A 27,938-nucleotide genomic window follows, 5' to 3' on the forward strand; every position below is an offset into this window, starting at 1 on the left:
AACATGTCATGTTGTCTAATGTTGGCGCGCACACTACCGGATGTGCCATCTTCTTAAGGTGGACACTTTTTTTTTCGTTGACAGGCTGCCAGTGGCGTACACACGGGGTGGGTGGTGATGCTGAGGGGGGGGGGGGGGGGGGGGGGGGGGGTGCGGCCACAGGACTGTCAAAGTTTCACCCAGTCAAATGTCGGTCAGTGTTTGTGTCTGCGGGACGCGCGAGCACGAGCGTGACTCTGACATGCAAACGCCAGGCAGAGATCTTAGCCATCAGAGCCACTGTCATTTCCCAGGTGAGTGCGGGAGCTGCGGGGGGGCTTTGATGATGAGCGGTCACAGGGTTTGTTGGATTTGTTGTGAATAAACAATAAATCCAGGTTGTTGTCTTTTTTTTTTTACTTTTTAAATTCTTCTCTATCCTGGTTGTCATGTGAGGGTTTTGACGACATTGCACAACAGTCTGTGTTTTTGAACTCACTGAAAAATGTTGCGCGTGACTCAGCAATAATGTGAACACACACATACACAAGCACTGGGCCAACACTGATTCATGGCTGAGGTTTGCTGCTGTGTGATGGCTGATGGGAACTGTTTAACAACCTAATCTTGTTTTATTGTGATCAATGAGAGGCTGTTGTTCAAGACTCAGACCGTCACTGCCGACGGTTGAGTCGAGTTCATATAATCTGTCGTCAACTTCCATTCATCACTTCGTATGATCTATATGTAAATTATTATATATAAATAATGGATGGTGGATATTGTGGCTCCTCTGAGCAAAATGTTTTTATGTTTAGGAATTTTGGTCTTTTTTGCTTATGATTTGGAGACACAGAGTTTTGTTTTTTGTCTGTTTGGTCCACAGTAATTCATTTAAAATAAGTTCACTATTTTATTTAAAAATAATAAACATACATTCAAAGTTCACTGAGATAAATAATCTGCTTCAAGCAAATGGAAAGTCTCAGCAAATTAATTTCATCGGAAACTAGTTTCCAGTTAAAAGTAAAGTAAAGTACACGTTCTGGGTAAAGTAAATTAGCTAAAACGTGCCAGATCATCTGTGGTTTTTCAGTCATGTTGTTATGTGTCTTTATGTCTTAACCAGCATCATTTAGTAAGGGTTATTAATTACTTTATTTTAACAACCCAGATTTTTGAACATATATGAGAAAATGGGAGGAAGTCATAATCAATTATTTGTTTACACATCTTGAAAAGTTGAATATTTAGAGTTAAAGGTTTCACAGATTATATCATAATGATTGAGTCAAATCAATCACCATCAAGCTGATTCTATTAATTGTTCATTCTTTATCAGAATTGTGTAGGTGTGAAGTTCATTTAAGGTTAAACTCCCATCACTGATATAACAGCTCTATTAAAGCAGCAGTTTAAGAAATAATGGAGAAGTTGTGAAAAGTCAAACAAATGTGTCATAATGTCATTATTTCTGTTTGACATTTTAATGCAATATTTTTGCTTAAGGTTCAGTTTAATTTGGGAATGTTGCTATAATAAGGTTAAATTGTTTGGTATGTTTTTCCAAGTGTGCATTTTGACATTTGAGTTTTGGATCATTCATTTAACAAGTGTAGAAGGTGCGGAATGCAGAAATTGTACAAAAATATCAGATTAAAGTCTCAGACGATTTAATCAGCCGCAGCAAAATATATCATCGGTAAATTCATCTTGTCACATCTGCCCGAGCTTCTTAGTGTGACTGCCTGACTCAGAGTATTGATACAGCACCAGCCATTGAATAATTATTGCTTATCAAGTTATACAATTTCTAAAGGTGTGCGTGTGTAAACGCCTGAGACAGGGTCGGACTTTGCTCTGTTGTTATAAATGATAAATGAAAGGAGTGTTGCAAGATCGCGTGCTATGTTTATGTTGTCCCTCACACGGTCTGAAAGTCATGTTTAACTCTCCGTAGACAGCATGCTCCCACACAAAGCTGTGTTTGAGCTGGGGATGAAAAAAAGCTGCCAAGACAGAATTTGTCTTTATTTTTGAAGATTTGTTTTGGATTAAAAATAAAAAAATTCAGATCAAAGGAGCAGTTGTTGGTAGTGGCTTAAGAACTTATGTATAAAACCTCTGTAAGACTTGAACATAATGTCAATATCAACTCTGCATTAATATCCATATGATAATACTGATTAAACACTGATATGCTCCAGTTCAGCCCACAGATAGTTAACCCCCTTCACACTGCCGACATCCTGTTTTCTTTACTTAGGTTCAGCTCTTCGTATCGTTATGGTGAACGTTTTCAGAAAGCCCACCTATGATGTGGTTCTATCAGACATTGTAGTTCAGTCATAAGGTTATCGATTTGTTTTTTGTAAATTAGGTGTAATTATTAACTTCAAGGCTGATCATTTCACAATTGTCTTCTTACAGCGGCGTTTTCTTTTAACAGCAAACAAACATGGCACGCAAGCAGGTTGTTTGCAGATGAAAAAATTCAGCTCCACCAGATAATCTTTTATGTCTCTATCGCAGGATTTTTTCCATAGTGTTTATTTTTTTCAGTATTGTAGAATTAGACTTTAAATCCAGCCATTGAATAGACAAGTAAATTAACTGGATTAAAAAAAAAATCCACTTCTTTCTTAACAGCAGTAACATTTTAAAGTGGTTTAATTAAAGCGTATTTTCTGTATTATTGTATATATTTTATTGTTGTACTGTTGCTGCCAAAAGGCTCTGCATAGTATTATAAGGAAAAAAGCAGTTTATGTGTTGCTGTTCTCTCAACACTGACACGATGTCGAACAGAGAAAACACTTCAATCACAGCCACATTTACCATCTGAGAAGTGACTCACGTTCAGTGTTTCATCAAAGCAAATTTTTCCGTACTCACCTATTTACATTTTGTATTAAATACTGTTTTACTGGATGAGGGAAAATACTTGTATGCAATGTCTTGAATGATTGCTCTTGGGCCATGTTCACGATAATTTGCTGACATCTGAAAACATCTATTTCTCGTCACCATTCACAGTAATAGTAATCTGCATTTTTAATCGACAAAACCTGATCATTCACAAAATACTGGCACTTAAACGCAGCACTTGGTAGGACTTCTATGTGTTAGTCTTTTTGTTGCTTAAAGTCTGGCTAATACATTCCCCAGCATCAGTGAGAGGGCGTCCTTGACTTAGGAAGACCTATTGTCTCAGAGTGGTTCAGAGAGTAGGCTACTGATGGCCTCTGGATTTTCATTAAAGAAAAAGTCATATCAGGCAGGTCTGTAGCTGATTGAGGAGGATTGAGTAATGTTTTGAAAGTGTAAAAAGATTTGTAAGTATCTGCTTTACTGCTGTTTTTTAAAACCTTTGTGGGAGCGTCTGATAACCCTTCAGCAGGGTTACTGGATCAGTATGCAGCTTCTGCATGGTATCATTCAGCAATCGGTGAGGCAGGTGAGATCAACCAGGTTTCCAGAAGCTACAGTCAAGCAAATTAAGTTTAGGGTGCAACTGTAAGGCTATCTGTGGTACAGTTTCTCTTTCAAAGTTCTTGAAATAATGTAAAAAAAAAAGAGACAGAAATCACATTATAGCTCATGAACAAATAGCTGCAGTAAATATTAGTGAGTAAGATTTTACTCACCAGGTGAACTCATGTGTAATCTTGTGCAATCTGGAAACATTAAGAAGAGTTTACCTGAGAAATAAACAGGAGGAAAAAAAACCCAGGTCTTGAACTTGAGAATATTACACAGTCATTTCAGGTGCGATATCTTTTATTTTTAATGCTAAATAACATAATCTATTTTTAACTGTTGGTTGATTTACAGCTTTGTGTTTTGTCAAGCCTTTGTTGTAACAATGTCACCATGTTTTCAGATGTTAGCAATTACTATTGATTATTTGTACAATAGCACGTCAGAAAGAATTGACCACCACATAATAGGACCCAAGTTGGAATCAACCAGAATTATCCTTCAATAGAAGTCTTTAGAATAGTTGTTTTGGTTCCCAACTTATTGCAGGACCCCGATCAGGAAATGAGCCAGGACTCATTATAAGACCCAATTCATTTCAGCTACTGTTCTGCTTTAATGGTGCATCCTCCCAGACAAATTCCTAAATACTCTAATAAAAAAAAAAAACTTTACATAGATATTATTCAACTGACAGTAGGGAAATCCAGTAACCTTTGTCCTAATTTCCCTTTTAGAAAGATGTGGGAGCAAACATCATCCCCTCAGGTCAAAGCGGTTGTCTCTTGTGGGAACAGAAGAGTGACTCAGACATGTGCACAAGGTTCTCCATTGGTTAAATCACTGTGACACTGCTCGAGACAGTATGACGAGTCCCTCCCCCTCAATTTGTAATTGGTGAATGATGATAAATACCAAATGTCCATAGCAATGAAACAGGAACAAAGACTCATAATAGCCGTCCCTATTTATGAAAACTGTTTTTGTCGATGGTGCATTTGTCATTGTCATTAATTCTTTGATGCATAGGTCAAATGTCTGCTAGGCGGTGCCACCTTAGCTATTTGTCAACTGGTCCACTCAAACAGATGTACTACTTGACATTTGATCAACATTTTTGAAACACTTGGTGCTTTATTTCAGACGAACATAGACTTTTGTGGTTGGAGACTGTTGATATTTGCAGTTGTCAGCAACAGCATATTTCATCAACTGTAGCTAGCTAGTTATAGATGCTAATGTTACCTCCGGGAGTTGGTTGAAGTTGATGTCTGACAAGATCGGCTTTTGGACAGCAGGGATGTCCTTGTCAGGAATGGGGCAAGTTCAAACAAATTGTTCATAATACGCAATTAGTTGAAATATATAGGACTGCCCCTAATGTCCTCCATTTCCATAGCAAAACAACATAACATTACTGCCTCATATCACTGACAGAGGGTATGCAACATTTCTAATACAAACATGTCATTAAAGTGTGAATAGAGCTTTTCCTCCATGTTGGCATAAATATTCAATGAAAAGAGCGACAGCCCAAGTAGTACAGTAGTTACACAGACAGGGACATTTGACAGGCCTGCAGTAGCTTGTTAATGTTGTTAAACTATGATTAGACACTGTTCAGTTGAGGGGGTCAACAGAAGTCAATTGTTGAGCCAAGTCTGACACATATATTTCCTTGAACCTTCCTTTTCAAGACAATTCAATATCCGTTTTCTGCATACACCTTTCCCGGCAAACATACTCTATTTCCAGTATATTCTATGAAAGACTGGTACGTCATGTGTTGTTTTGTTATTGTCACTCTCCTCTTTTCCTCTCTACTTTGAGGAACAGGGTATGACCCTTCCCACATTGTAGGCTACCTCTCCCTCTTCCTAGTGTGGAGTCCTCTTCTCCCTCCCTGTCTCCACCCTTTCTAAACCTTGTGTGTGAATGTGTATGATGGTGTGTGCAAGCGCGTGAGACAAAGATCGATAGGTTTTGACTTAGTTCTCTTGTCATTTATGGAATGAATGCCCCCACGCTGTCCTTTGTTTATGCTGAGCATGTGTCCTCGTGCATACATGTCTTTCAGTGGGACAGCATTTCACATACTGTAAATTAATTTGTGTTGTTTGTTTGCGTGTGTGTCTGTGTGTGGTAGGCCTTGACAGCATGCACCACTTCTTACCGTTATCCAGCAAGAAAGCTTTAGAGGCTCAAGGGACTCGTCAACCATCAACTCATGACTATTTAAAGGAAGTAGAAGAAAGTTCATGTCCTTAGATTATTGTAAAAAAACACAGATTCCCAGAGACCAACATATAGAGCGCACATACACACACACATATAGATAAATATGCTACAATAATAAGTGCCCTCTCTTTCCGCGTGTGTGTGTATATATACTGACCCTCTTGAGTGTTTGTATGTCCTTGCCAATATCTCAGTTTAAATAGTAAGTCTATAAGTTCCAATGCTCTCAAATGCCCTTCAGTGTGCAAATATATGCAGCATCATTTGTGTGTGACCTTAAATATGCATCTTTGTTTGCAGAAAAGAGTTCGATATCTTTCTTTACAATCCCCAGAGTGCTGTTCAGCAGAGTTCAGTCACCTCGTCGCCCTGTGATACGAAGCCCACCTCATGCTTCAGTCACAACATGATTCTGACTGCAATGTTGAACACATCCTGAACATCAGTGTGCACATGCACAAGTGCGTGTGTGTGACTCTGGTAGGCCAATTATTCAATCAAGTGGACTAACAATGGATCATTATATTTTTTACACAATGACCAAAAGACGGATTGACAGATTGAAGATTAGACCTTTTTGTTTTTAAACGGTTGCAGTTATGTTGTAGGTACAGTTATTACAATGAGGTATGATCATCTTGAAGCAGAGACACACATTGTAATTTAGTTGATTATAAATTTGACTGGACTTATGATTCCTGCTGTCAGTTGTTTGAAACATTGAATTCAGGCTTATTAAAGCTCAACATTACATGTATGCGGAACTGGATAGAGCCTTCTGTCTGTTCTCTGTGTTCGTTTTGTCCATATTTGTGCATGTTTTCTGAAAGCCTACGGATACAGACGAAGCAGAAGAAATGGAGCAGAACCACAGGAAATCTTAGGGATGGGGGGGGTTCAGTGGAGTTAATAGTTCAAATGAGACGACCATAAGACGTGAGGAAGACATTTCAACAATCGTGGAACTTTTTGCTAAAAGTCGGTAAGAAACTACAATTGTGTACACGATTTTGCTTCGACCAGGCTCTTTCTTCAGATGTACATTATCAAAACCTCCTCCAGCATCAACATGTTTGTTGTTGTCTGTAACTCTCTTCTCTAGGCTGCCCACAAGTGGATGTATTATTTAAAAACCATGCCATCACAAAGGACAAGTGAATGTATGTGGTCAGTGATGGTTTCAGTGTATGTTGCAATGAGTAGGCCTGTTTAACCCCTTAAAATCTGTCCTTTTCCCAGGTCACTGCCCTAAAATTGCATGCTCAGAATGAGTAGGGTATATATCTGCAACTACAGGGTCTATATGAATAATATTGGTTTCTATATATAGTGATATTTCTACATGTGTAAGGGTCAGTTCAGATGTGAGTAGGTCAGAGTAAATGGAGATGTCCGCCACCTTGTTGCCATTGTTTCTTTGTGGAGACAAAGTGAACACTCTTGGTTGAAAAATATTAATTGAAACAATGTGAACTTCTGTGACATAACTTCACTCAACTAGTTCATAAAGTCTACTTAGGTTTTCTTTTAACCAGTTGCTCAGGCAGACAGGCGTGTTTTTGACATTTTCAGCTGACAGAGTGTGGCCTGCCAAGGAAAACAGTCTCTCACTTGGCACTGATCGAAGCATGTGTAGCCAAGTATGTTTGTGCAATATGGACCATTTTACCATGTACACCTGTGCGTTCTGACCACGAGACAGTTATTTGACAGTGCCTCATCATCAGACTCTGATTCTGACCTCATATCGGAAATCCTTTTCTTCCTCTGTGGCACTGGGCTGTAATGCCTATTTTCTGTCCCTCAGCATTTCACGCCACTGTCACCACCCCACTTTCTTCTGAGCAAGCACCTAAGATTCTTGAAACTTATATCTAAAGCTGAAGGAGAGAGTGGTCAAAACACGTCAATGCCCACACATTCATGTCAATGCGACAGCCCTACTGATGATATGACTGTTGATCTTTCCAAGTTTGTCATCCCTGCACTTAACATAGTCACTTAAAATATATATTGATGCAGATTGTGACAGTCAATGAGAAGAAACCAGTTTTCTCTGTCCTGGGAATGTGTGTGATCCTTCCCGCTGATTTTTATTGAGTACAATTTGAGATCTCTAGAATTGTAGAATTTTTCGATTGCCCATTGGCTTATAGCCTAAACTGCTTTCTAAATCATTACCACTGCCAAAGAGGTTATGTTTTTATTGCTGTCTGTCTGTTCTTCTGTTTGTTCTGTCTGTCTGGATTTCTCAAAAACTACAGAACTGATTTCCACGAATTTTGTGGAGTGGGACATGACATTTTTAACCAAAAGACAGACAAAATGTACAAAACGTATTGTAAATGCAGGAAAATCTGACCAACATCTCTCGTATTCGGGTTGGAATTCGAAATCTAACAGGATCAGGCTTGTGTTGTGTTGGTATTGCATAAAGTAGCAGGAGTGAGTGCGTCACCACTGTCACACACTGAGTGACTGAGCAGAGGGAGAGAAGTGCAACCAGAGAGGCATGATGAGGTCGCCTGTCACAGTGTAGCAACAGGAAATCATCTGCATCTGATGTCTACCACCTCACACACACGCACACATAACCATAAGCCGACTCTAGCACACACACAAGAAACTTTATTTAAGAGCACACATACATAAGTATTGCCTGTATAGTTATTCAGAGATATACACACATTCAAATAATGAGGAATGAAAGACCCACACATTCATGTACACAGACACACACACAAAGAGCACATGATAGTTAGCTGTCTGAACTTCTGCTGAGTCCAGACTCTGTTAGAGAGAAAATGTGTGAGTAGTTCTCTTTCTATCGGTCATCACTTCCTGAGGAAAAGCATGACACCACACACACACACACACACACACACGCACACACACACATACGCACGCACGCACACACACACACATACACATATACTCACAGTCTCTTCTCCTGTCACTATCAGTTGCTGGTCACTGACACTTAACTACTCTGGGGAGAAACGGGGTGAGTGGACTGTCCTGCACCCTTGTGTGTGGTTGTGTGTGTGTTTGATTGTTTTGTATGTGTGTGTGTCGCTGCCATTTAGTTCATCACGCTGAATCTGTGCATGAGCTATAAGTAGCTACAGTGGAAGAGGTCAATCTAATGTCACTGTACATCTGATAAAAAAGCTCTAAGCTGTCAGATGACTGTGATGAATACATTTTGTACATTTTGATATCGGTGTCTGGTTGTTGGTTTCCTCTTTTAGTTGATTAGAGCAGACATCGGTGCTTATCAGTGAGACACTGCATGTCAGTCCGTTTTATTTGATATGCAGTTTGCCCACTCTCAGACAGTTAATCACTTCATAAGATGGGTCTTGTTTAAGAGATTACAGTAATATTGTGATAGTTTTTCATACCAGCCCAGAAACCTGCTGTTCAAAATATTTTCACTTTTCCCCTTTGAAGAGTAAAAACTTTATCAGTAAATCTCTCGTGATGTTGCTCCATTTTCTCCAAACCATATCCTCTTTTGAAGTAGACACAAGTTGTAAACACATAATGTGTAATAATTGAACATGTCTAAAATGATTAGACCTATGTTATATATTTGGTTGACTTGTGTAATTACAATATCCAAAATGTTTCAAACATTGTTCAAAACCAAAGAATTCCCCAATTTTATTCAAGGTAATGGGACTTTTCATTTTGGCCAATTGCTTTATATCTGCTGTCTGTGGCTTTGTGGGTCTCTGCTGGCTTAGTCATGTCAGGTAGATTTTTCTGCAGTGGTGATGAAGAAAGAAACTCCTATGATCCACGCTACTTTTACGATTTCATAAAACTAGGTATTTTTCTATTGTTTTGATCTAGAGACCCCTAGTGGCCAAAGTTACATATTGTGTGTTTAATTAGAAATTGTAGGATTAATAATATCCAGATTCTGTGCATATCTGTAGAATCAATAGATGGCTTTTTCTCAGTATCTCCACATCTGACCTACAGTTGATACAATGTTTGACCTACTTTACTCGCTTTTGGAGCTGAATAACAAAAAAATAGACCAAAAAAATCAAATAGAAATCAGAGTGAGGTTGTCTGGCTTCAGTTTTAGTCAGAGCTGTACCCAGCAGACAGAGATGGATGTTTGAATCCTCCCACTGGGTCAGTCTTTGAAGTTTGAGTAAAGTCAGCACCAACCAAGCAAGTGGGTTTTCAGACGCGAAACAACTGCAGCTACGGCAGCTCAGACCTCTAACTGACACTTCAGGTGCCCTAGGTTTTCCATCCTGTTAGCTCATAGGGGAAGGCCCGTGCAGGTACTCTGTGGCTTCACACAACCAGTTTCCTGAAGAGTGAAGCAGGATGGGAGCTTTACAAAGCCTCCTCTTTTGTCAGCTGAGCTCCTGGTTGATATCATATTTAGTGAATTCAGCAGATCCTTAGCACAGCAATCTGTGATTTATTTTCCATTATCCCACAGTTTCCCCACGCAGGACTAACCAGTGTAAAACGCTTGCTTTAACTTCTCTTTTCAAAGAAAATGCAGGGGACTGTGAGGCAGACGCGCAGGCGGGTAGATCTTTGTTTTAGTCACCGACACTCAACCACATGCTGTTTTACATGAAGAGGTCAGGAAGTCACAGAGCTCTGAGCACACACTACACTCATTCATATACATGGCACAACTGTGATAATATAAATGGCTTACAGTGCAAAAAAATGCTTGACTAAAGATGGGAACAGCAATAATGTCAAACCTCAAACGACATCACTAAATATATATTTTTCTTTTCCATTGAATTACCAGCAAAATAAGCTCGAAGATCAAAATACTGTATATTTCCAGCAGTGCTTGTGATGCAGTGAAAGTCTGTTGTGCAAATGATGGTGCAGTGCTCACCCTCCGACAGCGAGTACAGATAGATAAGAGCATTAATGGCTTTGAATGCAGCAGGACAGGTTCTGTCTTTTGTCTCTCACATTGCTAAATATACCAGACTAGCTACTATGTTGACTCCTGTGGTGTCCTTAGCTACTCGCATTGTGCGTTTTCTCCGCCTGACTGTTGAACGACTCCTGCTGTGTGGGAGTGTAGGAAAAGACGTGATGACAGCACTAGATATGTGTTCTGACTGCAGGGCTTGGTCATTCTGAGCTTTGTTTGCATTCCTTCTTTTGTTGAACTTCTGTTGAGCTGTGTTTTCCTTCTTAAGTCCTTTTTTGTATGCAACCTGATAAAAAGCTAATTCAATAAATTCAATTTAACTCCACATTCAAAGGTTCAAGAAAAGAAGCTCAGCCTCTCTCTGTGCTGTAATCTGATCCGCAGCCTTTGCTTCAGTCCATTTTGGACTGAGTCGTTGCCGTTGTGAGGAAATATGAACGTTAAAAAACATTTAATTCATTTTGCAACTTTGTCCCTGAAGGGAAAGATTTCACATCCATGTTTGACCTCTTGCTTTTACCTCTTTTTTCCAGAGCAGCTGCTTTGTCAGGCTGTGAGAACAGCATCAATACCACTCTTTAAATTAACATTGTAGGGATATAAATTCATTTAAAACTCAGGGGTGCACATGTGCGTTAGCGTAGTACAGTACACTTCAGTACCAGTAATTTCAGTGGCTGTTGTAAATGTGACATTTCTGTACCATGAGTGAAGATATGTGCATAGTGAGTAAAACATGAGAAAATATGTGTGAAAAATCTATTTGGTTTCTACTAATAATGTTGAGCTAATCTCACAAGACCACTCTACTTGAGTTCTTGTCTTTGTATAATCCAAGCTATCACTATATTATCCTTGAAGGTGATGGCATTGATGAGGAAGTTTTTTGTCTTGTCTGAATTTTATAGATGAATTAACACAACTATGCAGCTAAATCAGACTAATTAGTTTGACCTAAAATGCAAGAAAAAGTTAATTTCACGTGCCATTTTTAAGTTGGAACATCTTGACAAAAGTAAGATTGATAACTAGTTTAGGTTTAAGACCAATTTTCAAACTTTTTTGAGTCAATCGTTTTTTTTAAGTAAGATCGACTTTTCAAATTTTACATTGTGTCGCGAGTATTGGTAATTGGGTAATCCTGTTTAAAAAAAATGTTTCACATTATCTTGCCAGACCTGCCTGAAAGTTTGCCGTTGGCCCTTTGTTTTTATGTCATGACTGAGGCAATAGCTGATAGAAAGTCCTCCTACACGCTGTACTGTTACCTGGAAGACCAGTTTCTACATGTGGAAATCTGAGGAGAACTGTCACGCACATGCTCTCAAACACACACACATATGCATGCACCCTCTCTTTTACACAATTATGCAGGCACAATCCACATTGCATAAAACCTGAGTAATCATCTGTCACGTTTCATCACATCAGGTTCTGTGCCCACACATTAACAGACACAAACATGTTGATTCAGTGCGACATGGACAATCTCAGGAGAGAAGTTACAGTACCAATTGTTTCACCGTCGGTTCTAACATCATGAACGCTCCTTGGTTTCACTGGCTGCAGAAGCTTGTCAGAGCATGAATTTCCTGAGCTCAGTTTTTCTTAAAGCCTCTCGAGTGTTGTTTGATTTCTTGAAGTGGTCTGAGGACTTGCGCTCTGTCACCACTCTCACTTTATCTCCCTCTGTCTTCATCTCCAGAGCGCTCTCTCTCTCTCCCGCTCGATTTCTGTCTCTAAATGAGTTGATGCCAACCTGGAAGCAGTTGACTCCAACACTGTGTCTGTTTTAGGTTCGGATTGGGTGGCAACCAGCCAACAGATGAAAAAAGTAGCCAGGTTTCTTTGGTTATTAATAGTCAGCATTTTCCCCCTTAGCAGCTTCCAAGGCATTGGAAGCTATACACACACACACACACACACACACACACACACACACACACACACACACACACACACACACACACACACACACACACACACACACACACACACTTTCTCTCTCCTGTTCTGAAACAATGCCACACTGGATCTGAATTTTAAGTGGATCCGCAAACAAGTAAAAAGGAAACAATAAGCAGTTGAGAACGGAGGATGTTTGCTCCACAGGGATGTTTTGCAGAGTAACGTGGAGCCATTTTTATACCTGGTGTGACGGTGCCATCTGAGTTATTTTAGTTTTGTCCTGTTGCAATATTCATCGCATTCTTTGTTGCATTTTTTTTTCCAAATTAAGCACTGGAGGTTGATTAGAGGAGGCTTATTTTGAGGTTCAGTGTTGGTTACAAAAGGTTATTTGGCAGGCCATGTAGCACAGTGAACCTTTTACTCTATTAATTATTTATAAACTGTTGCTACTTTTTCCTTTTCCTTTTCATAGTTTCTCCAATTTAAATCAGGGTCAGGATTCCAGCACAACTTCCTCCCTCGTAAAAAAGAAACGCGTGGGAAAACTCCAGCAGTGATATATAGAATGACTTGTGTACCAACTATTTCCTTCCGAAGAAGTATTCACCAGTCAAATGTTCCATGAAAAGTTTTTTCAATGGTAGTAGTTTAATGGATACTATCAAATCCCAAACCTGATGTAGTGAATTACAACACATCATTGTAATTCATTTTGACCAATCATGCTGATATAAATGCTAGATGTAATGTGTATGACAATTAAAAATCAGAAACATCTGTTTTTTGGAATTGAAAACAGACTTTTTTGACCCATATTATTTCTGTCTTCACTCAGAACGACTAGCAGTATTGAGTATTACTTGAATTCTTGGTTTGCGTTCTTCTTTTTTTTTTTGAGAATTATTGACAATAATAAAGAAAAGATGATATCCCCAGCCTTATCCTCAGAAATTATACATTCATTTCAATATTACATACCCTTATTTGAAAGAACAATGACTTTTTTCTGGCCCCAGTTTCTTAAAAATATTCTGTGTTTACACTTTAAAACAGCTCTGGTTACTTATTATGTTTAAAAAAGCCAAAACAAATGAACAATATACTCTACCCCAAAAAACCCTTATACAAATGTGCCCTTGATTGTAAAGTATTGCATGTGGTTTGCTCTCATGTGGACTGAAGTAACCTCCGATAACTGGACTTTGACCTTCTCAGCTGACTTCTCTCCTCCAATGTCCAACCATCTGAGTACGGTATTGGATAGACTGAAGAGCTTTCATTAATCTTTATCAACACAGAGGAATATCTAGAGGGGGATGTGGAATAGAATTTAAGGCTCATTTTCCACATGCTATTCATGTTTTTCTTTCTAAAGCAGAGTTTATTATAAGACCACATCAGTGATATATTGGTGAATATTGGTGTATCTCATGAAAAGACAAACAAATAATGAGTTGATGCTTTGATCAAGTATTGTCTGTAATATTAAAATTGCTTATTCTTTTTGGAGTTCACAAAATCAGTGCCCTGCCTACTCCTGTTACCATTGAAATTTACTCGAACAGCAAATCCACAGCTAAAAATAGTCCCCAACACATGAAATATTTACACCTGGAATTTTTTTCAGCATAGACATGTGTGGCCTGTTTTTCAGGATTCACATCGTATGAAATTACTGGCAGAGACGGATAAAGCAATTTAGGATTTGGTCTTTAAATGTGATTTATTGTCAGAAAAATTGATATAATTGGCAGCTGTATGCAGTTGACCAAATATTAAACTAATTTGAAAAGGCGCAGTGTTAACAGAAGTTTTCATTTTTCACCTGGTACCAAACACATTTCGCTCTCAGAACATACAGGACGTTCCAGTCCCAACGTCAGATTCCTGCATCCTTGGCCTCAGACAGACGGAGGCTCAAACTGTCTTGCTTTCTGTGTCCTTTGGTTGGGTAATCACACAGCGAGCCACCCAAACAGCAACAGAGGGAGATGGTGTTTTGAGCTGAAAAGACGTTCTTTAGTTCGCCTTGTACTCCCTGTGACACAATCTGCCTCCCTGTTTACCAGATAACAGACAAACTGCCAGAACAAGCCAAAAGACCGGGGGAACTCATCACAGGGAGTGTATGGGAGTGTGTGTGTGCACGCACATTGCTTATGTATTAGATATTTAATTATACCATTAATAAAACTATGTTCACTGAAGCAAGTGGGCTCGTGTATGTTAATTTTCTTCGTCATCTCTTTCATTTCCTTGTTTCTCTTCTCTTATTTAGCTCATCCTCCCTTTCCCTCTCTGTCTGCTCAACTTTTTCCTCTTCCTCCCCTCCTGCCCTCTCCCTCCTTCTTCTCGGCTTGTTTTCTTTTTTAACAAGGCCACACAGAGTCAACATAGGATATTGCATCAGCTAACTCTTCACTGTCTCATCTCTCTCATCCGCAGTCGACATGGTGGACACCCAGCAGCTCCTGGCCTGGCCTGTGGGTTTCAGTTTGAGTGCCGTGGACCTCTCGGAGCTGGACGACAGCTCCCACTCTCTCGACATGAAGCACTTGTCCACGTTGGACTACACCTCCATCTCCTCCACCTCCGTCCATTCCTCTCTGTCTCCCCCACTTATGTCCTCCATCGCTTCCGTCGGCGTGGCCTATGACCCCAGTCCGCCGCAGAGCGAGGAACACCTGACGAACATGGATTACACCAACATGCACAGCTACAGGACAGAGCTGAACATGCACAGTAAGTCTGCTTTGTGGTTTTAAGTTAGTTCCTCTGTTTTTTAGCAGAAAATAAGTATAGCCTGAATCATATGCAACTTATTTTATTAGTTCAAGTCCTTGCAGAAGAAAGGGTCATGTGAATATTCAGGTTTAACACATTGAGAGGAGAGTTTGTGAAGATATTCTTTTATGCATGTGCTGAAATGATCAGCTAGAAATGACAGGACACACATTCAGAGAAACAAGAAGTGTTAAACTTAAACTGAGCAATAAATCTAAATCTGGATCTAAGAGGTGAGGGTAAAGTTATATGTTTTTGTCTTTCTTCCTTCGGTGTTTGCTCCCTGCCTGATTATATTTCTTGTCTCAGATTCAATCAAGCTGGAGCCAGAGTCACCACCTCAGTACTCAGACAGTCCAGTGTTTTCCAAGCTCCAGGACGACACGTCGGCAGCATCGCTAAATATCGAGTGTCGCGTGTGCGGTGACAAAGCCTCAGGGTTTCACTATGGCGTCCATGCCTGTGAGGGCTGTAAGGTAGGACTGAAAGATAGCATGAACGGAGATGAAAGTAAAATGCAGTGTTTCGGTTACAGGATTACATTAAACTCAGACCGCAACTAATAATCATTTCGCAATCAATCTAAAGATAAAGCTTTCTTGATTTATTTTATTTCCACTGATTACTCAAGGAATAATTCATGGATCTTAATGAAAAAAATCCAGCATATTCACAGGACCATGTATATGAAATGCATGAAATATGATGCATATTAATTGAATTTAAGGGGGCATTTGGGTACTGACTGTGTTTTAATTGTAGGATTGTCAATAATTTAATTCTTTGTGAAAATGAGTGGGCACATTTCAGCCAGTGCTCTGCTGTCAGCTGGTTTGAAGTCAGAATCTTTTATGTGAAGAAATGTTTTCTCTTGTTGACTGGAAGTTTCCAATAATTGTATACTCACCTATTGTGACTTACATAACAAAGCAGAGTAGTAGTTAAAAATACATTGTTGCTCTCAAAAGTGACACTCTAGATAATTTACAGTCACCACCTTAGAGTCATGTCAGGAAATAGTGCAGGGTGGGTGTGAAGCTATTTCTGCAGCAAAGTCTTTCTCTGCCAGCCTTCGCTCTTCTGTCACCACATGTTACTCTCAGGTGAAACGTGTTGGTGGAATGAAAAACCCGATAAAGCATGGAGAGAATTCTTCTTTTATGTCTGTCACCTCAACCACAGGCCCAATACATTTTCCACCCTGCGAGGGCTAAACTACAGACATACAGTCCTTTAGACTAGACATTCTCTGTTCTATAGAATATAATTCACTAATAGAGTGTGGGGGATGGGGTTTTCACACATTTCAGACAATGAGACAGGCCTTTAGAAACGGCAGCAGTACTGCATATGAGTTTTTCATTTTGATTTCAAGAAACTGTCTTTCTGTCACCTTCAGCAGGTTTCCTCTCGCTGCTTTAGAATGCTCAGCTTTTCTTTCAGACAACAATGTAATATGTGTTGTAAAGGCTTTACATTGTGATACTGTTGCACTAGACTGCAGTAAATTGCAAGGTATTTTTAATAATTTGTTAAACTTACTTAAACATTTGAGCCAAAACAAATGAAATTGAGAAATCATCCAACTAGAGTGGCACCCAGTAGAGCCCACAGCTCAGACAAGGGCCTCACAATGTCAATCTCACAATGCTATAGAAAATAAAATGTCCATGACAAAAACAAGCTTATGCCCTGACGAAACCAGATTTCAATCCACTAGATCCGGATTGTTATTTAGATGTGCACTACATTTTACACACTCAGTTCCCTAAATGTTCCTGATTTTCCATTAATGATTCCCAGGGAAATCTGTGAAAATCTCACAATGTCAAAGAAAGTGAAAAAACCCTGGGACCATCTCTTTGTCAGGATCTTTGCCAAAAAAACCCACCAACAAACACACAAACAGACTTGCTAGAGGTAGGAATGACCTACAAATTAATGCAGATTAATACAAAGCAACCACAGCCTTGACCATCACCATAGAGTGAAATATGTCAGAGCTGTTGTGTTCGATCTATTACAGAGTACAAAGGTTTGTGTTTTTCTGTCCACTTCTCCATTACCTCCAGAGGCTGAATGAAGGTGAGGTACAGTCAGTCATTGTTCTGCTCAGGTCTCAGGGGACACTCACCAGAGGAGGGGGTCAGCCAAACAGGCAAACACTTAATTGTTTCTAAACAGAAAGCATTCTTTATTGAGGCGGAGTCTTAACCCCCTTTCACTTCCTCCTTCCTAAAATAACCTACAATTTAAAAAAAAAAAAAAAAAAGAACATCTGTGGATTGTAGGAATTCAGATGCCAAACACACCGGCCTCCAGCCACCTGTGGATTTTTATATAAAGCTTAAAAAAAGTTCTCCTGGTTTCCCTTTTCTATTCCATTCAGTTATTTCTATTAGCTTTCTTAGTCAGCCCAGTCAAACACAGCCATTAACAAACATGTGACTGTGTGTATAGTGTGTTTAGGAGTTTGACCATGACTGTGGAGTTAATAGCTGAGATAAGTGTGAGTCTTATGACTACTTTGGTCCTAAGGTTAAAAACATCAAAGCAGAAATCCACCCTAAAATACAACCTACCTGTGGTCAGTGTGGCTGACTTCATCACAGATTAGAGAGAACCTGGAATCTAATCTGCATCAGTCAACAGAAACTTTGTGCTGCTTCACAAAACATAACTTTAAGATGAAAACTGAATTACAACATTTCAAAACAAAGTGGTTGTTATACCTTGTTAGGGAAAATTGAGTTGCAATTTTGTCGTGTCCCATCTTTTTCTTTATTGTGGCCCTTATATTCTAGCTACCCTCACCGAGGAGGTTATGTTTTTCACCGCTGCCTGTTCAATGTTTTATTTGTTTGTAATCAAGTTTACACAAAAACTACTGAACTGATTTCCGTGGGTGAGTGAAATACATAAAATTTTGGTGTGGATCTGGATCATGGTGTGGATCCAGGAATTGTTTTTCACTCTCTTTAACATTGTGAGATTTTTCAACATTTAAACCATTTTAGTGCATCTTGTTTGAATTTAAGACTGTTGGGCTTTGACGGAGGAATGTGCTCTACTGTGTGCTCTCTAGTTGCTGGAGTGTTTTTTGTGTTAATGAGACACAGAGAATGATCTGACAATACATTTTGTCTTTTTTAGATTTTCTTTCTTTACTCAAAATCTGGTCATACTTTTTTATGTCTTATTTTCCTGTCAACACAAACATCAACCGAACTAAAAAAATATTAAAGTGAAAATAACTAAATGCATATTTCATGTAGTTTTATGACACAAATATCTCCCTAGTTCTGAGAAAAAGAGCAGAGTTACTGGAGTAGAGTAAATGTAAAAAAGACAGATGGCTGCAGTGATAATACCCGTTAGTGATGGTGTTGTTTTCTTTCTCACAGGGTTTCTTCAGACGCACTATCAGGTTAAAGTTGGTGTACGATCACTGTGATCTTCACTGTCGCATCCACAAGAAGTCCCGCAACAAATGCCAATACTGTCGCTTCCAGAAGTGCCTTAATGTCGGCATGTCACACAACGGTAAGATGGAGATACTGTCACTCTACAATCAAACATTGCTACACTACAATCAAACATTGCTATCACTGCATGTATCTACTGCATGATTAAGTTTCCATGGTTCACACTGAAGACATAAGGGGGTTTCACTGTTTGTCAAACGGGACTGAAGCCACGCACCCATCCGCTCTTACACTCACTATAAATAAACAGATGTACTTTCTTTGAAATTGTGGCCCAGGAAACGCCTCCTGTTAGAGCAGCTCCTCTGCCTCTGATGTCCTTTGAGAACACAGACACATCTTCACGCCACTGCTGCCACTGGTTCTGAGGTGTGGCGGTGAAGTGTACACCTTCCGCTTCTCCTGTGGTCACTGGCCTCAATCGAAAGCCTTTTAGTTCCCATCACACATGCAAAAAAAAGTTATACCTGCAACACCAACCGCACAACTGAAATACACAATCTTTACATTGCAAACAACAAATGGCATTAACTGTTTTGATGCGCTGGCATTTTCACTGTGTACCTGCATCACAAATCAAATGTGTGGGTTTCCATAGGGCTCATTATTATTTTGTACAGAATACTTCAGTGAGTGTTCATAAATATGTGAACAGCTGACACCACAAATTAAAGTGTTTCATTCTCCACCTTAACAACATGAAAACATAAGCTGGTGTAGGTAATACAAAGGGAGTGTACATGACAGAATTTTGTTGCTGATAGTTCTGAAGAGACATTGACATTTATTTGCAGAAGAATGAATGTTTAAATGAATATGACATTCTTATAATTTTTCATCACTGGTCCAAATATTTTATAATATATAAAAATACAGTAAGATTAAAATCAAATGTTTTGCTTCAGACACAATAAACACAATAAAGAAATCAAATTAAATGAGCAAATCCATATTTAGGAGAACCCGCACAGCCATGCTACACTCACAGAGGCTTTGAAATGCCGTTGGGGATATGCTGCTGAAACATCACTAGCTTAGCTCAGCTTTAGATCTCTAATCCATGTCGCATAACAGGTTTTTGTCAAAGAAAAACAAAAAATAGCAATCCACATTTGCCATGTGCCACACATCCCTGATATGAAGCAAGTGGAGTTACCTTCTGAAATATCAGGTAAAAGCAATCAGACAGTACGTCACAAGCTCCACATCATACACAAGTAGAGACATAGTGTATGATTCTCTCGCCAAAGGAACACCTTCATCCTCACCCATTTCTGTAGAACAGTTTTCCTTCACCTGGCACATCTGTATGTTCCACCTCCCAGCATGTTTCTCATGACTGCGTGGGAGTGCACAGGTTGTTCTTGACTGACATCTTTCAGACTCTCCTTTTGGTTTTGTTTCATCTGTTAGGTAAATTATAGCGTTCACTCTTAGATGAGCTTTAAAAATTCCAGTGTCATTAATCTGGTCCAATTAGAAAGCCTCACAGTGTTTGTTGGCAGACTGTGCAAATTTGCTGGGTGATGAATTAAACTTTGAAACTGTTTGACGGCTAACAAATTAAAGGAAAGCCCAACAGGAAGTTCTTGATTTAGGTAATGGGACACCAGGAGCCACCATGATGGCATCAGTGTGCCTTGGTATATATTCTACAAGTCTCCTGACTCTACTGAAGGGAAAGGACCCAACTCTTTTAAAAACATTATCCCTCATTTACTGTTTTGATGATGGTCTAAAATCTCCCATTGAAGCTCCGTTGGGTTGAGATCTGGTGACTGCAAAGGCCATAGAATACAAAACATTTTCATGGTCTTCAACCATTCAATTACTCCTTGTGTCCTGATCCTCCATTCATTTCTCCATTTTTCCTTTAATTTGTCACTTTCCTGTTCAAGTCAATACGAGAAAACATCCTCAGAGATGATTGTGTGTGTGTCTGTACCTGAACACTTTGTTCATAAAAGACTGTCTGATAAACATATTCGCGTGCAAAGACAAGAAGCTGACAGGACAGGAAACAACGTGGACAGGGTTATACATTATACAACTCTTTATCAAACGCTTTATTGTCATTACCATCTACCATTGTGTGTGTGTGTGTGTGTGTGTGTGTGTGTGTGTGTGTGTGTGTGTGTGTGTGTGTGTGTGCGTGCGTGCGTGCGTGCGTGCGTGTGTGCGTGCGTGTGTGCGTGTGCCTGCACTTACTGCAGCTGAGCACCAACCCCACACTCTTCTCTCTGCTGCTGTGTTTAACCCTAGAGTTACATAAACAATCAAAAGTTTCTGAATGAGAGGTCATTCCCACTTTCTCTGCCAAATCAGCTGGCTGGACATTTGACGGCCTTGTGATTTGAAGTCCAGCGGCAAATTCCTTTCACCCACAGTAACTGCAGAGGGAACCATTCAGAACACCAGTGTGGGTACTTTGGGCATTTAAACCTGTACCCATATCAACATCTACCTATGTTGTTTGTTCTGTGGAGAGCAACTGACATTTTAGAGTCACAACTGATCCACCAGAAATTTGACAGATTCTAGGTGTTGGCCCAAACTTCAGTGTAACTGAGGTTTGTTTATAATGACCTTTAAGACTCTCACTGGGGAGCTGTTTTTCAGCTTAAGCAAGTATTACAAGAAACGCAATTTATACTCTTACATATGTCTTAAATATTTTCAAACATGGTTGAGTTTAACTTGAATGTGAGCCCTGGTGATTTGAGGCTGAACAGCACAGTTATAGCTTCTCCTATGAATAGTTTAGTTTTCCTGTTCTTTTTTTTCCTTTCCTGTTCTTCCCCTCGTCTCTCTCCTCTGATATTCCTCGAGGTTCAGGCGGCACTTTGAAAATCTGCTCTGAATCAGTTTTTACTTTACCAATGATTGACATTTTAGGAGTGCATAGACCTCAACTGATTTCTCCAACCTGCTGTGTCACCACTGCTGGCTCATTTCCCAGGTGGTGATATAGGCCAGTTTAGCCTGTATTCATTTGCTTAAGGTGTGTGTTCATCACACAGTCAGCATTACACAACCTCACACGCGTGCACACACACAGACTTGAATGGAGGAATTAATGACTTCCACTCACAGAAAAAAAGGGGGTTTAACCTTTTCACAACTTCACAGCATCAATTTCATTTCAAGTAAATCACAAAGAGCATTTTCACAAAACTCTGATCTGAAGATTACTGCATCTTTATTTATAACATTTGAAATCACTTATTATAATAAGAAAAATTAGCTATCATTATATAGGAAAGGTAAGTATTTACCTATTTTTATGATCAACATGAATGAAAATATAATAGTAAGTAACCCATCTAAAATGTATTTTATATATATATATATATATATATATATAGTGAATCTAAAATAGATCCTTCAAAATGTGGCTAATCATAGACAGAAAAAAGTTGAAGGCTCATTGGTATTTATTCAAACGCAGTGTATATTATCAGTGGGCGAAGGTGGAAAGAGGAGGAGACTTTGTTTTAAACTGTATGCGAGAGTTTCTCAGGTGTTGAGGTTTTCAATGATCCATAATAACATTGTCATTAGGGTAAACCACATTTTGTAATCGCTTCATCTGACACACCTCATAAAATCCCACGACGAATGTGTTGATGTTGTGTGTGAGTCATTTAAGAGAGAAATGAGCTCTGCTGTGTTACGAGGAGAGTACAGTCTTTTAAAATTACGAAATCTTTCCTAACACATGTCTGGGAATCTTTCCATTTCAAGATCTCCTGTATCTGAATTTCAAAATTCATTTTAATGTGCTGTTGAAAGTTGAAAGTTACTAAACACTGGTATTATGAAAAGATAAGTTAAGAGAAAGAGTCCCAAGAGTCTTTTTAAGCAACAGCAAGATAAATACTTTGTCCATCTGAAATAAATTGCTCCACACTATAAAGTCATTCATTTTTAGAGCCCAACTGATTTTTGGGTGACGCTAATACCAATACTAATTCCGATATATCTTCCAATATAAAGCTTTTATAAGAGATTTTTTTAAAAAGATTTTGGTAATGATTTCTAATTCATTATTCATAAGTCTTTATAAATCCCTTAAAGATACAGTGTGTAGAATTGAGTGAAATCTAGTGGTTAAATTTCATGTTGCAGCTGAACACTTCTCACCTCACCCTCCCCTTCCAAACATGAAAGAGAACCTGTGGTAGCTTCAGTTTTCATAAAAACTCAAAAGGTGTTTAGTTTGTCCAGTCTGGACTACTGCAAAAAAAGATGGCGGCTTCCGTAGAGAAGACCCCCTCGAAGTAAATATAAAGAATTTAAATATAAAGGGCCTTTTCTAGGGTAAAGAAAAAACAACAATTCATACAATTTAGATGAAACTAACTAGTGAAAACATCATGACTATTATTCTAAATTAAATTTCTGCCAATAGATCCCTTTCACCTAAATCTTGCACACTGAACCTTTAAAAACAAAGAAGTGCAATTGAGGCTTTATATTTTACAGTGTAATAATAAACTTAATTACTGCAAAATAAACGTTTGGGAAAACAAACACCGATATGGATAAGTCTGTGAAAGGCTCATATCGGCCGATCAGCCAACCACCCTGGACTCCATTCATGCTTGCAGGTATAATTAGTTTGCTTTAGGCAGTAGGTCATTTCTTTAAATATTAGATAATCAACCTGATTCATTGATCGCTGTCCAAATAATAAAAGATCTGATAAAGACATTTAACAACCATAGCTGTAATTGCAAACAGCCAGAAAGCTCTGCAATAGAACTAGAATAGTAAAAATCTGCAATAATTTCACTCACACAATATTCAAGTTCTGTTATGTTAATCGTTACTGAAATAGTATATTAATTGGTTTAACAACGCAATTATACAAGGCTAACGTTAAGGCGCATACTGCAAAGTGTAAAGTGGTGGTACATTTTGACACTGGCTTGATGTGTTCCTGCAGGATTTGGATTTGAATGCAACATTGTAAATTGGTGTTAGTGTTCCCTGCTGTTTTGAAGGCTTCTGAAGATGAGTGTTAACAGATCAGATACTGATACTGATACATACATCTCAATTCATGATGAAAAGGGTGGATCAGTAAATTTGGATTTCCAAATAAAACACTTATTTGACTCAGTTATAAAAAACAATTGACATTGACAGTTTGCATTTGCGTTCAGTAACCTCTAGAATCAGTTTCTTGAATCTACAGTGTGATTATTCTTGCTGAACAATCTGCCTGCTCCTATATCTTCCTCGCCTGGCAGCCTCTGTCTTTGTTTATCTGTTTGTGTTCTGTAATGTGTTTTTCTGTTGCTCTTTCCCAGCTATTCGTTTTGGCCGAATGCCTCAGGCAGAGAAGGAGAAACTTCTGGCTGAGTTCTCGTCTGACATGGAGCACATGCACCCGGAGGCAGCAGATCTGAGGGCCTTGGCCCGCCATCTGTACGAGGCCTATCTGAAATACTTCCCCCTCACCAAGGCCAAGGCTAGAGCCATCCTCTCTGGGAAGACCGGAGACAACGCAGTAAGCAGCACTGCCTTCTACTTTACTTTTATTTTTACCTCTACTTACTTAATTACTGTGTGGTGAAGGAAACATTAAACATTTAGTTCATAATTGCAATTACATACAACATTTATCTATTCACAGGACATTGTATTTCATATTTAAGCTGATCATTTCAGGTGTAATTTCAATTTTAGTGGCCATGAGCTCACTTCCCCTGTTATCTGGTTTGCCGTAACATAAGGTGAAGGTATGAACTTAAAATAGCTCGCATACCATGGATGCTGCATTCCTTTAAATTAGATTCCAGGTCATCAACATTTACCGGATCTGAACTGCTGGATCAGTTTCATCTCATTTATTACCTGAAGTTTGGTTAATTTAACAGTGAACAATTAATCGATCTGCAGTGGCCAGTTGTTTGAACTCTTCAATGATTCGATTAGAGGGGCTCGCCGAAACAAAGATAGTTTCCTAAATATCTAGACAAATCTGTGACAATCACAGCCAATCAGAGTGCAGGCTCTTCATTTAGAGACCAACTTTAGCAGCAGTATCATAAGTTTGTTTTTCCTTTTCTTTTGCTTCTCTCTCTGATAAGGCTCAAGTTCAAGGCTGCTCTGGATCTCTTTGGTCTGCCTGTTATGACTGGTCATCAGAGTGATAGCAGACGAACGACACTGAATCGTGTGTTTGCATAAGGGAGTCCTCTATTATATAGTGAACCACAGAATATTTACATGTTTTTTTAACATGCAGGCCTTGATGTGAGCTGAGTCCACCTGCACTCCATACACACACATCAGAGGTGAAGGAAGAACAAGGGTTGTAGCGTTACCCTTGTTAATTGCAGTTGTTTGCTAAATTGACTTGTATTTTATGTGTGTATTTTAAAAAGCAAAACGAACTTTTTATTGGTGTTAGGTTATTTGGAGACTGTAAATCGAATGTGTGAATTGTCTATGTCTGTTGGCCCTGTGATGGGCTAGGGACATGTCCAAGGTGAACCCTGCCTCTCACCCAACGTGAGCTGGGATTGGCTCTAACCCCCATGACTCTGAAAGGATAAAGCAATATAGATTACCTTTTCCATTAAATCTTATGAGGCATGACACAAAGAAGAACCCATGTAATTTTGGAGTGCATGAGGATAATCGTGTAGATCCAGGAAGAAGGACGTGTCATTATTCATGTTACCACTCTGAAAAGGGAAGATTTAAGTATATGAATGGTACTATTCATCCTTCAGGCCACTGCATGTCTTTTACCAAACAGCAAAACTTAGACTTTAACGCAGTTAAGCTTCATTTACCTGGAAATTGTGTTTTTGTCTCTGACTGCACATGAGATGTATTTACTTTGCCCCATGTTAGATGTGAAGTGTTTGCTTTTGCAATTGATGAATGAGCCATGACCCATGTGCATAGACAGTGTATGTGATTACACCTGTAGCTCACCCGAGGACATGGGCGTTGCTTCTTTTTTTTCTGCCCTCCAAACATGGCCTGTCTTAGTCCCACAAACTAACCCTTCCTTCTTCCATTTTCTTTCCTCTCTACCTCCAGCCTTTTGTCATCCATGACATGAAGTCTCTAATGGAAGGAGAGCAGTTCATTAATTGCAGGCAGATGCCCTTCCAGGAGCAGCAGCAGACCTCTGTCCTTACAGCCGCACACGGAGGTTTGTAGTAGTGTGTGCATCATTTTGTTTTTTATCAGTTTTCTATTTATCGAGAAATATAACCAGATAATCAAATAGAATTGCCATTTTGATTACATCATCATTCACTGTATGAATATCTGAAAAAATTGTGATGATGGGGATGATTTGAAGATCTGAAAAGAAAGCGTAAAAGACATGTTAATATGCATCAGAAGGATTAAAGACTTATTTTAAGTGTAAAAAGCACTGTATTGCATAGTGCAATGCTCTATTTTGCTTATAAGATAATTTGATGTAGTCAATAGGTAGTCGCGAGAAATAATGTATTTTTGCCATATTTGTATCAAAAGATAAAGATATATACATTCATCTTAATATAATATCTTTCGTGTAGTTCAACCACCTCCAGGGAAAGTGGGGGCTGCAAATCTCTGGCACCATTACTTTGGTTAAAAAAGTCTGAATCGTTGTTTTACTACATTTCTCAAATTGATCTTGTTTCTTTCCAAACTCTGCAGCTAAACAACCTCATCAGAGAGACAAACTTATTTTTATTCAAATTACAGGCCTCACAGAAGTTCACATGGGGTCAGATTATGGCGTGTGGGGAATGACGAGCATCAGCGGACAGGAACCACAGAACGCTGTGGAGCTACGTTTCTTCCAAAGCTGTCAGTCACGCTCAGCTGAAGCAGTGAGGGAAGTGACAGAGTTCGCCAAGAGTATCCCAGGATTCACTGATCTGGATCTAAATGATCAGGTGAGATACAAAGGTTTCTCTTCACTGAGCAGAGGAACCATTAAAACCAGTCGAGGATCATCCACTGAGGATCTTATGAATATCACCTTAACCCTTTCCCCTGTCCCCAGGTAACTTTGCTGAAGTATGGTGTGATAGAGGTCTTGATTATCATGATGTCACCTCTGATGAACAAAGACGGGACCCTGATCTCCTACGGACAGATCTTCATGACGCGGGAGTTCCTCAAGAGTCTCAGGAAACCTTTCTGTCAGATGATGGAACCAAAGTTTGAGTTCTCCGTTAAGTTCAACACGCTCGAGCTGGACGACAGCGACATGGCGCTGTTTCTGGCTGTCATTATCCTCAGCGGGGGTGGGTGACTCTTTTTGCTCTGTTTTTTGTTTTTCTGTTACAGATGAAATTACCTTAGAAACAGCATTTATGGTTTTTCTGTCAGTTCTAGTACAAATATAACAAACTAGATTAACGTTAGGGAACACGCTAGTGATGTTTAGTCTTTACTTTATGTTGCTTCATGGTCAGGTGTAAACATAGACCGTAGGTAAAGATGGACGACATGACTATTCCCCAAAAGTGAAGCCGAACTGTCTCGATCTCCCCCTGGTGGCTGGCTGCTGTGCAGATCATAAGCCTCACCTCCTCCATGTTAGCAAATGGGACCACAAAATGCACCACAAATATATTTTTCTCAATGAGGGTTTCAGTCATTTGAAGTAGTTCTTATCATACTGGTGTATGTTCATTTTTTATTTTTTTCTACTGAGTTTGGTTTTAGTTATTTTATGTTGTAAAAATGGAATAAAATGATTAACAGCTGAGCGTGTGTATCAGTGGCACCTAAATATTGTGGCTCCATCCCCTGATCACTTCCGTTCAGACTGGCTCCAAATGCGCAAGATGGCCGTGTTCGTATCCAGGATATTTCAGCTTCATTTATGCGCAATAGAAGGGAGTGGAGACAATTCATCCATAAAGTCTATGGTTGAAATATTGGGATGGCATAAAGGCTTGTTCTCAAATCTCTTGACAAGAAAGAAGAAAACAATATTTCTTTGATTTTTGCTTTGTTAAAGTGCAGAGAGATCGAAATGTAGCCTGTAATATTTTTAATGTAGTTACAACAAAAATATTTCCTAGGCCAAAACGTCAAATCAGATCAAGTATTTTCACTCTGATTGTAAAGTGCTATAAGGTGGAGGCTGCTAA

General features: G+C 39.2%; 1 protein-coding gene across 4 annotated transcripts in view; it reads left to right on the plus strand.

Moving 5' to 3' along the window:
• pparg (peroxisome proliferator-activated receptor gamma) overlaps nt 1–27,938 on the plus strand; it is a 31,825-nt gene that overhangs the window by 1,502 nt on the left and 2,385 nt on the right. The window contains exons 1-8 of one of the 4 annotated variants that reach the window (XM_020096840.2): nt 66–293; nt 14,987–15,283; nt 15,635–15,801; nt 18,730–18,868; nt 24,126–24,325; nt 25,873–25,987; nt 26,536–26,729; nt 26,840–27,083. In XM_020096840.2, coding sequence (XP_019952399.1) covers nt 188–293; nt 14,987–15,283; nt 15,635–15,801; nt 18,730–18,868; nt 24,126–24,325; nt 25,873–25,987; nt 26,536–26,729; nt 26,840–27,083 — 1,462 coding nt within the window. In that variant the 5' untranslated portion in view covers nt 66–187. Of the gene's footprint in view, nt 1–65; nt 294–8,565; nt 8,702–14,986; nt 15,284–15,634; nt 15,802–18,729; nt 18,869–24,125; nt 24,326–25,872; nt 25,988–26,487; nt 26,730–26,839; nt 27,084–27,938 lie in introns of those variants that run through there. The other 3 variants (XM_069535293.1, XM_069535290.1, XM_069535305.1) reach the window with 3 other exon arrangements.

The sequence above is a fragment of the Paralichthys olivaceus genome, chromosome 2 (assembly GCF_024713975.1).
Source record: "Paralichthys olivaceus isolate ysfri-2021 chromosome 2, ASM2471397v2, whole genome shotgun sequence".
Taxonomy (NCBI): Eukaryota; Metazoa; Chordata; class Actinopteri; order Pleuronectiformes; family Paralichthyidae; genus Paralichthys; species Paralichthys olivaceus.